This window comes from Salminus brasiliensis, chromosome 5 (assembly GCF_030463535.1).
Source record: "Salminus brasiliensis chromosome 5, fSalBra1.hap2, whole genome shotgun sequence".
NCBI lineage: Eukaryota > Metazoa > Chordata > Actinopteri > Characiformes > Bryconidae > Salminus > Salminus brasiliensis.
The window spans coordinates 15,272,300-15,283,195 of record NC_132882.1 but is presented as its reverse complement, the minus strand read 5'-3'; the positions used below and the strand labels follow the sequence as shown (position 1 = coordinate 15,283,195).

General features: G+C 41.0%; 1 protein-coding gene across 1 annotated transcript; it reads right to left on the bottom strand.

Moving 5' to 3' along the window:
- Positions 1-379: 379 nt before the first annotated feature.
- On the bottom strand, positions 380-4,802 carry kcnj14 (potassium inwardly rectifying channel subfamily J member 14). Its single transcript, XM_072678763.1, has 3 exons — positions 3,714-4,802; positions 1,944-2,261; positions 380-844 (listed from the first exon to the last, which is right to left on the bottom strand). The coding sequence occupies exons 1-3, from the start codon at positions 4,800-4,802 to the stop codon at positions 578-580; spliced, it is 1,674 nt and encodes a 557-aa protein (XP_072534864.1). The 3' UTR covers positions 380-577.
- Positions 4,803-10,896: the final 6,094 nt, after the last annotated feature.

The window sequence follows — 10,896 nt, the reverse complement described above, 5'->3', positions numbered from 1 at the left end:
TAAGTCTGCTTTCTGATCTTTCCACCTGTTTTTTTTTAGTTTGTGTTTTTGCTGTTTCTGACCTGAGCTTCACTTACCCAAACGTCGCTGCTGACCTTTCTCAATATCCAGACCCTGTTCACCTGGCAGCAAAACCTACACAAGCTTAACTTCTACCTCTCTCTAATCCTCAGCATGTTCTCACTGACCCTACATGTGGGCTGCAACACTTTGTTCCACTTAGGTTTTAGCCCTGATCTGATATTTATGCTCAAATCTCTCTATCCTTGTCTCAGTCATGCTGAAAAAAGGCCCCTACCCCCTCCTTTTCCCTTTTTATCCATTCTCTCCTTATCCCATTCTCCTGATTGTGACCCACTGCCATTACTCCAATCCCTTTTCTTTTCTTTTCTGCCTGCCCTGTCAAAGTTCTCGTCCTTTTTCTCTGTTTTCTCTCAGTGAACCTCATTACCTCTAACTGTCCTCTTTCTTTACCCTCTGTCTCGCTCGACTCTCTTCTAGCTCCCTCTCATTGACCCTAATTCTCTCCTGTGCCCAATGCCCTTTGCCCCCAGCACTAAGGAGGGGGGGGTGGGGCTCAGTGTGTGTGTGTGAGTGGGTGCTCATTGCAGGAGATGCGCCTGGGCGGGGGCGTGGGGATAGTGGGTGAAGGAGAGGGAGAGGGGGATGGAGAGATTTTGCTGGGGGAGGGGGGAGGAGAGGAGGAGAGCTGCAATGCCACTTCGTTCTCGTAGCAGAAAGAGGAACGGGAGCCAAGGATGTATTTTTTCTCAGCCAGCTCTTTAGCGCTGCTGGACGGCGTGTCAGGGACCTCATAAGTCCTGTTGAAGTACGAGTAGTCCACCTAGAGAAGGACAACAATATCAAACAACGATAAGGAGCACTGAAAAACAACATTTTGTGACCCTCCCAAAAGACTCTATATTGTTAACTAATTGAACCCATGGTATTAATTTTAATAGAAATACTATTATTATTCAGTAATTGCTATCAATTCTTTAGTAACTACTATCAAATGTTTATTTAAGTTATGTACCTATGAGAAATAATAAAGTGTGCATGCACATACAGCCCTTAGGTCTTAAGGGGTTAAAAAGGTTTAACGTGTGCTACATCTGTGCTCGCTGACTTCTTCATGTTCCACCCACAAGTCAGTTGTTGAGTCACAATTCAGTGTGAATTAAGAGTGTGTTGTTAATTCATTTTAGTTAGTTAGTTTTACTTCTGTGAGATATATCAGGTGTTGTTCATGTAATTATGATTACATACACCGAAAGTTCTGTATCAAAATCATATCTATATTGGCAGGTATTCATTAATTAATTGATTATGGTCAGGGACATGGTAGGCCCTTACAGAAACACTGGACACAAGACAGGAAAATCCCCTGGACACGGCACCGGTCCATTGGCAGATATTCGTTTAAAATATCGTTATCAGACTTCATCATATTTTCAAACTTATATATCATTTTTTGAACAGAGAAAGAGCAAAGTGTTTAGATGAGTCATGATTTGTACATTTTACAAATGTATCACACTTGCTATTTAAAGTGTAAACATATTGGCTACTGGCATCAACTGACAATTCTTATATCTATAAAGTGTCACAAGTAACACAAGTAATATCTGAGGGTCATCAGTATTCAGTCGACATTACATGTTAAAAGAAAAAATTCACCATACTATTAAAATACAAAGTATAGAGAATGCTAGAGAATACTTCTTTAAATCTATAGACCTGGCAGCAACCTATGATAGAGATGGAAATCGCTAGATTTCCCAAAAAATTGAGTTATCATTACATTGATTGGAATTTTATAAAGCTTGTTCAAAACTGCAACAGTAGCTATAAAAGCATGAATAGGTAAACTGATACTGGTTCCTCATGCTATTTTCAATCCCTTTCTATGCCAGTATCTCTGTTGTTAGGCTCTGTCCTACCTGATAGCAGTTTTTCTTCTCAAAGAGCACAGGCTCGAAGCGGTGACCCCAAAGGATCTCAGAAGCCAGGTAAGAAGAGCGGCACTGTGTGGTCATGGCGGTGGCTTCAACCATGCCCTCCAGAATGACCACCACCTCCAGCTCTTCGTCCGACTCCAGTTTCCGTCGGTCCATCTCAAAGAACGGGCTCTCTTCGTCAATCTCATGCACAACAGTCACCGGAGACACCAGAAAGATTCGGTCAGTGCCTGTGTCGAAGCCCACATTGATGTCCACGTTGTCCAAAGGTAGAAACTCCCCCTCTGGGGTCACCCTTGGCTGTAAGAAAAGAAAGTACTGATGTGATTAAATTATACACATGCATAATTCAGCAAATCTACATGAGATTAATTTCCCATGGTAGAAGCCCTTTGACTTGAATAGTCAGACTGAGGTTTTATGTTCCATGTTTATTTACTGCAAATTATATAGATTATTATAGTATCTATAAACAATATATGTCACATTGTTTCAGATTTTAAATCATAATTTAAAAAAAGCCAAATAAACAAATATAGATACAAAACAGATTTTACAGGTGACTTCAAAACATCATCCAACTCCACCTGACCCAAATTACCCAGAAAGTAATTGTACTGATAGTTATTCAATTCAAGCAATTAATAATAACCACATTTAGATAATAGGACCAATTAATCTAGTAACTTCATTACTGTCAGTCTTCATTAGTGTTAAACCTAAACATCAATTAATAGAACCTGTCCAACTATACGAAGTGAGTTATAATACTGCTGCTTCAGGGCTGGGTAACTTGCCATAATTGCTGAACCACAAAGTCTGCTCTCTACCAGAAAAATCCTGCAGGATAATTTCAGCCCAGTCCATTATGTACAGCTAAAGCACAATTGGGATATGCAGCAAGACAATGATCCTAAGTACAAGAGCAAGTTCACCTCAAGCATTTCAAGCGTATTGAAATACTGTGACAAGACTTTTAACGACTATGTTCAAAAGTCCTCCATATGTCTGAATTAAGGCCATTTTGAAAGGAAAATGTTAAACACTGATCTCCAGTTATAGGAAGGATTAGATTGTAGTTCGTGCTACTGCAAGTTAAGGTGCAAGTTAATCAGTTAAGTAAATCCTTACTCCTATGCGTATTATATTGTGTTTGAGGAATGAAAAATAACTAGTGACTAACGTGCAAATAAAGGAAATCAGCAAGGGGCAAATACGTTTTCTCTACACTGTAGCTAATTACACTTTACACTTCGTAGCATACACCAACACACACCATAACACAACAATATTCACAACATATACTCACCAGCAAAACAAGATTTTAGTTACAGTTAAACGCAAACATACTGACATAAACAGATTTAATCAGAAATACAATCCCAGACAGACACACACACACACACACACACACACACACACACAGATAAGATCAGACAGACAATAGTTTGCAGCAATACAGTCCTGGTAAAATTAATCCCCCACAAATCTTATAAACCCTGAGAGAACCAGAACAAAACAAGCTCTCATTTACCAAACCACCCGCCCAGATGTCAACCTCTCACTCTCAACCTCACTCTCTCTCTCTTATCTCGCCCACTCAGTCTCTGCCTCCCTTCTCTTTTTAAATGGGCTCCACAACATGGGTCAGAATTTCACTATGGGCGTGGTGAAAATGTCTTTTAATAAAGATGCTTCAAATCTACTGTCCCCAATACTGTCTTCTGCTCCCTCTCCCTCCCTCTGTCTCACCTTCAGTAGCTGTGCTCGGACATGGGCCTCCACCAGGTGGCTCTTGCGCATGTTTCCCACACGCCACATCATACAGAGCTTCCCGTCCCTCATCGCCACCACGGCCACCTCCGAGAACACCAATGTCTCGTTGCGCTTTTTGGGCTTGGCTATCTTGGCCATGACCGCCCCGATGATGAAAGCGTCGATGATGCAGCCCACAATGCACTGCAAGACGACAGCTAGCACCGCCAGGGGGCAGGCCTCGGTCACACTGCGGAAACCATAGCCTATAGATGTTTGCGTCTCCAGAGAGAAGAGGAAAGCAGCCATGAAGCTGTTCACCTGCTGAAAGCAATGTTCTTCAATGTTCTCTACCTTTGGTGCCCTAGAATGCTCCACCTCTGGGTCTAGTGATGTTGAAGGAGAAGAAGAAGAAGAAGTGGCTGTGGTGGAGGAGGATGATGGTAGGACTGTTAGGTCGCCATGTGCAGCAGCGATGAGCCAGAAGGTGAATCCAAAAAGCAACCAGGAGAGCAGGAAGGAGAGGGTGAAGACCACCAGCATCCAGCGCCAGCGGATGTCCACACAGGTGGTGAAGAGGTCAGTGAGGTAGCGCTGGCCCCTGTCGCTCATGTTGACGAAGGTGACATTGCAGCGGCCGTCCTTGCCCACAAAGCGCCCACGGGGCCGGCGGCAGCGGCGGCGGCGGCGGCCTGGGACACCCGGGGGGGGCAAAGGGGAAGTGGATGGGGAACAACTCCCCTGGGCTCGCTGCCACCCCCCTTCCCGCCTGCCCACAGCCCCGAGTGCCGGGCCATGCCCTCCTCTCCCTCCTCCTCCTCCTCTCCTCCTTCCACCCATTGCTTCATCACGTTCTTCATCATCTTCATCATCCTCCTCCTCATCACCCTCACCACTCCTCCCTTGAGTTCCTCCTCCGTTGCTGTGGTGCAAGTTGAGCAGTTTGCCATTGCACGTTGGAGAAGGGGGATCCCCACCACAGGCCCCTGTGACATCGTCACTCTGAGCTAGCCTCATGACCTCCTCTTCGTCAAGGGGCGTATCCACCACTGCGCTGAAACGCCGCTTGACCCGAGCAGCTCCCATGACTGGAGACTTCAGGATGAGTGTCTATGCAGACAACAGAATGGTGCAATGGCCAGACTGTTCAAGTGAGGAGCTTTTTAGCTGGTAGCTACATATAAACAGAGGTACTTACACATGTATACATACATGAAGTGATTGTCAAAATATGGACATTGCTCCTGTCGTAACAAAGAGTCCTCTTTTCCAGGGTGTTAATTCAGTTTTAAAAATGATAACAAAAACTGGATGATGGGGAAATGTTCTGGTGAGAAGGTTCATACTGATAAATAAAGTGCCTGTCCCAAGTCCCAAGCCTGTGTTTCCTTACTTCTGAAAAGATCACTTGCAAAGTCCTGCTTATTGTGCAGGGGATTCAAATCTTAAGAGACCTGCAGTACCAGCATTGACAAACCGTATCCAGAGATGGTCATCTAAACTGGTCGTCTCGACTGGGCATAAATCCTTAGAGTTCAGTACCATGGATAACACTTCTAGCAGCAACGTTTTCTTGATCAGCTCATGTAGAAAACAGACATGTGAAAACTGTGCACATGTATGGGTACAGTCACAACATTTGGAGGTACACACAGGCAAGGCTTGGCTTAGGCAAGACACCAACAGCAGGCAGTTGACATAAACATACACTGAGAACCGGTTCTCTTACAGAACATGACCAGCACAGGGGGGAAACAAAGCAAACTAAAAGAATGATGAAACCCAGCTCAGCCTTCTTGCAGAAAACCCAGGGAAGTCACAGAGTACGGCAAAGAGGAAAAATGTTTGAGGCATGCTTTTAAAAACCAGCCCTCCAACTAAATCAGCCAAAAAAAGAAATGACAGCATGCCTATACAGACCGATCTATCCCTCTGATTTCGATTTCTTCAGCTTCCTTTTTGCGCGATGGAGAGATATTCAAAAGAGAAAGAGGGTGGATTACCATGAATATCATGTAATTGTATGTGACAATGGCAAATATTTCAAAGCTATTTGTGACATATATAGTATGCCTGCAGTGATACAGTGATACAGACTTGACTCATTACTCACTGGATTTGTGTTCATTCAACAAGTGCAGTCCACAGAAATCGCAACAGACTTTCCAATTACTCCTCACCATGATGTAGACAATGCAAATCACCAAATCACAAAGGATGCTCTGTCACAGTCCCATGTCCATGTTGGATCTGATCTGCTGTCCTCTTTCATTTAGTTTCAGCAGAAGTCCCAGCCCCAAAGCTCTGTCCCAGTTCTCCAAAACACAGTGTCATTTTGTGTAAGAGCACATGCCTTTTGAGCGGTTTCAAACATTCACACAAACTGAATTCCGATGAAGACAAAAATGGCTGCTCAGGGTAGAAAATAAAAAAGGTAATTTGAGAAAAGTCCAAGTTATGAGAAAGCTGTCCTCATTAAAGGAAGACTCTCTGGGAGGGAAACAGTGTAAATCAAGAGACTCAGAACAGAACAGAACATGTGATTGAAAAAAAAGAATAAGCAGAATAAATCCTACAAATAGGAACAAGGACTACTTTGAGTACAAGAGGGGTTTTATGACCTCCAGGTGACGGATGTGCTTCTCCCAATGGTTAAAGCAGCACAGTCTTCTGACTCTCGGGTCTTCTGATACTGGAAATGTTCATATTCAATATTTTTAATGTCCAGTCAGTCAACTCAGGTGGAAAAGCTTGTGTGAACATACACTCTTTACAACATCTGTGAAAAAGGAGGCCAGAGACTAAAAAAGGGGCAAGCTGAGAGAAAAACGGAACATGCAGGAAGCAATCAATAGCTCCACAGACATAAAACAGCAACACCTGCTTTTTTCTGTGCTCAAGAGGAGACGTGCATGATTCAGAGAGGATAGGAATAAAGCTTGATTCAAGTTATGTTCAAATCTATATCTTGGCATACATGTAGCTAAATGTAAGGGGATGCGGCTCCTGGGAAACCATTTCAAATACCTGAAAAAGACAGTATGAAGGCACAGCAGAAGAGGAAATTAAAATGTATGCAGTTTGTACTCAAAAAGGCCCGCTTGGAAAACAGATACAGATCAGAGATTTAAAAAAAGAGCAATAAATGAAAGTGTGGAAAGAGATCTTTCCTGAACTGAGAGGTGACATAGGGGTTCATCTTCAAATCCCAGGTGCTCTCATGTTAAAACTCACAGCGAAGTATATCCAGGAGCAGTTCAAAAGATACGAGAGATTCTCTCATGTACTTCCAGCTTTACTTCCTGTTGGTGTCTGCAGTCTTCTCTCTTTCAGTAGTCCTAGTTCTTTTCACTCTGTCCTAAGAAAGAAAAGAAAAGCATCCATTTAAAGGAGAGAAGTGAAAACAGTTCTCCTTTAACATGAAAGCTTACAGATGATTCTGAACAGGTGATCTATTTCCTACCCAACCCCCCCCTGCGCTCCTCTTGATCAACTACATCAACTAACAATACTAAAATCAGATGTCACTCCTACAAAGGACACACTGGCACTGTGATTTTTAATTGATGCTCAACACACACCTCCTAACGAATGAGCTGATCAAAATGGAAATGTAAAGTTTGGCCAAATTTGCTGCATTTTAGCAACAATAGTGTATAATCTTTGTGATAGACAATTTCAGGTTCATTAAAGGAGAGACATGAGCTTTCAGTTATCTTTTACAAAAGCGTATTATGGATATAGATAGAACAATCATTGTTAACAAAGATCAGATTATGCTTATTTGAAAGTTTTATAAATATTCAAACTCTTTAAACTATACCTATACCTATACCTATACCTGAAATTAGCAGCCATTGAATCATCTAAGCAGCTGAACCCACAAAGCAGGAGAAGGCAGAAAGGTGTTTTCAGTGAGCCGTTTCCTCAGCTTGTATTGTAAATAGGAAATGGCAGTTAGCAGGAACAGTGGAGGTTAGGTTGGGGTATGGAAGAACAAGAAAACCTTAAAGAAGACCAAGAGAACTGCTTGAGGGACTGCTAGAAAGTCCTCAAGCAGTCCTTTTGACTAAAAAAGACGATTTAGCAGACTGGTGGTGCACTGCTCTTTTAAGGTCTTTCCACAGAAATTCAATGATGTTTAGTGTGAGGGACTGTGAGAGCCTTTAGCTTGTGCCTAGGGGTAGTCTAATGTGGATTTTCATTCAATTCTGCACCTTTTTTCACATGTATTTTTGCTCATTGTGGTCAAAATGTTGCACATGATTCCACAGTTTATTAATTTGATGAATTTTATAGGATGCAGAAAAGGGTTTTCTTCTAGTAGAACAGTGTAGCACCACTCCAGAGTCTGCTAAATCTTCCTGAAAGTTTTTTTTAGGGCGCAAGAATCTCTTAGCTTGCTATGAAAGACTGTGTACAGGCTCTGATACTGACCATGCAGGGTGCTCAAACCTTGTTATTTTTAAGTGTAAAAGGTAGAAATGGAAAAAGGAATCTTGCTATTAAGGAATCTATATAATAATGATATATAATGTGGTACCTTTTAAAAATACTCACTTAGCTATTCACAGTATCAGACTTTTAAATGCCACTGTAATTACCCCTACTGAGGCTATTGAGAGTCCAACGTATTGAAAGTCACTGCAAGCTGAATCTTTGATCCTCACTCAAGAATTAGAAGAAGACATTTGTTCAGTAGCTGTTGCTTTCTGTTAATAAAGGAAACACTTTGGAAATGAAGAATGGGTGGACGGATAGGGGCGGCACAGACTGTTATGAAAGTGGATGATTAGAATAATCCTAAAAGGAGATCTCGAAAGGGAAGTCTGCTTTGGGAATATACTGATCTCGAAGCCTGAAATCACTGGTGAACTCATTCACTGGTTGCGTGCTTCTCATAAGCCTTCAAAGAGCAGGTTGTATGAATTTGTTGGGGAAATTGAGCCTGGTCAAACCCAGCCTCCTCTCTGAGGATTACGGTGTGGATTTAACATTAGCTGTTAAAAAGCCTGGCTTCCTCAAACCAGACTCACAGCAAACAGCAGGTTGTTCATCAGTTCATAAAGGCAGCAAATCAATAACTTACAGAACTTACATGAATGCCTAAAACACAATAGACACAGCATACTGTTAGGGACCAGCTCTGAATCAAGAGTGTAATGCTCTTTATTATGCGTGGGTCTGCAGGTGGTAATTTAACTGATTACATTCTAAAGTGTAAGAATCAATTATAATCAATTATATACCTTTTAAAGTCCCATTTCTAAATATTGCTTGTGCTTCATGTGAAAAAAGTGCTAAAATATTGGTACTTCTAAACTTCTGTAATCTTGAACAGTGGTGGCCATTTTCATACGCCTACAATTCCACTATTTTACAAGACCATATATAGTCATGTTCCTTTTAAAAAGTTGTGCTATCTGAAAGCAAATCAGGCTGGATCCATTTAGAACTTAATACCAAGAAAAAGAAATCATGGTGACAAATGTGAGAATTAAGGATGCAATGAATCATATCCTGATGGTCAATGGTTTACACTTCCATTACCAGCATAAACATATTTACGTAGCAAGAAAATAACTCACCATACCTCCATACAGAGGAACCACAGGGATCTTTTCCAGGATGCAATATAAAAAAGTAGACTAAAATAAACCAAAATGAAGGTCAGAGATCACCAAGTCATAGAAACAGAGCCTTGTTTCACTAGCAGTGGCCTTCATCACCCTGCAAAGCCATGGTTTGACCCTTACACGTTTTTGTGTACACATCACCCAGGGCTTCATTTGTCTGCATGTAGATGTCCTGCCTATTCCTGTCTGCCAGAATCCCATTGCTGGGCCAAACCCATTGATCTGGCTTCCACAGTGAGTCACTGGAGAGCCTGCTGAATGACCATGCTATCCTGTGCAAACACGCTATTTCAATTAAGCTAGTTAAACCATGCCATCATCAATACAGAGGTTTTGGTCACAATGTGTTATTGTCTGTGGTTTCCATTTACACATTCCGCTTCACCTGAGCCCATGTTTGTGTTAACATTTTACTTCAATGTCACTGAATTAGATGTCATGACTTTAAGCTAACGCTAGCTAATCAATATCATGGGTTTTTTAATATTAAAAAACACTTTGTTGTTCTTACATTTGTCATGTCATGATCTACATCATAAGAAATAGATGATATAAAATGATTCTTATTCTCAGGAGCACTTTCGTCAAAGTGGTTCAGATCCTTATGCTTTTTTTATGCTTGAGCATTTTTCCTGCTTTTAACACAAGAACTGACTGTTCACACCCTGCATTATATATTCACCCTTTGAGAGATTCCACTGTAGATGAAGATTATTCATATTTTTTAAATATTATGTCTGATCGTTGTATATTGTACTTGGCAGTCAAGATTTTTTTTTTATGTAATTATATTTTTATTTTAGGACAAAGGAATATATGATCCTTTAAAATAAGGGATTTTGAACCGCTGGTGTAACTTCAAATATGGAATGGAGAAATTAAGCATAACACAACGGCCACACAAAAACCTTGTATCTCAATTTTTGTGTCAAATACATGATGAATGGCTCTAAGATGACTAATATGAAAATCTGTTTACACTGAAAGTTCTGCTGTTTTGGAGATACGTGGATATACAGATTTGCAAGGTACAATTAATATATAAAACCTAGATTTGTGCAAAAAATGCAAACCATTGACCTAAAAATGTTTTTCATGTGTATATTTGCTAACATGAAGCCATGTTGATTTTACAGCAATGATGATACTTCAGCTGAATTCAGTCAGTACATAAGATGTCATTTAGAACCTGATGAACTGGTGCAGAGCTTGGTTGTGTATATTAAATGAAATAGTTTCCTTGACGGGAACTCCATGACATGACCCAACAGACCCTAGATGTGCATTTTTATTTTACCAGATGAGACATTTGTTGTCTCTTGCAGATCAGTTCCTTCACATTTTATTACTATTATTATTATTATTATTATTATTATTATTCATTTAAAATGTAAAGATTCAAAATCTCTATTGGTATAAAATAAAATGTCATATGAACTATGCCAATTAATCTGTGTACTAACCATTTACACTCATGTCCAGCACTGCAGAGAAAGAAAGATGAGTGGTGCAGCGTGTTGCTGCAGGACAGAGATGAGCCAAGG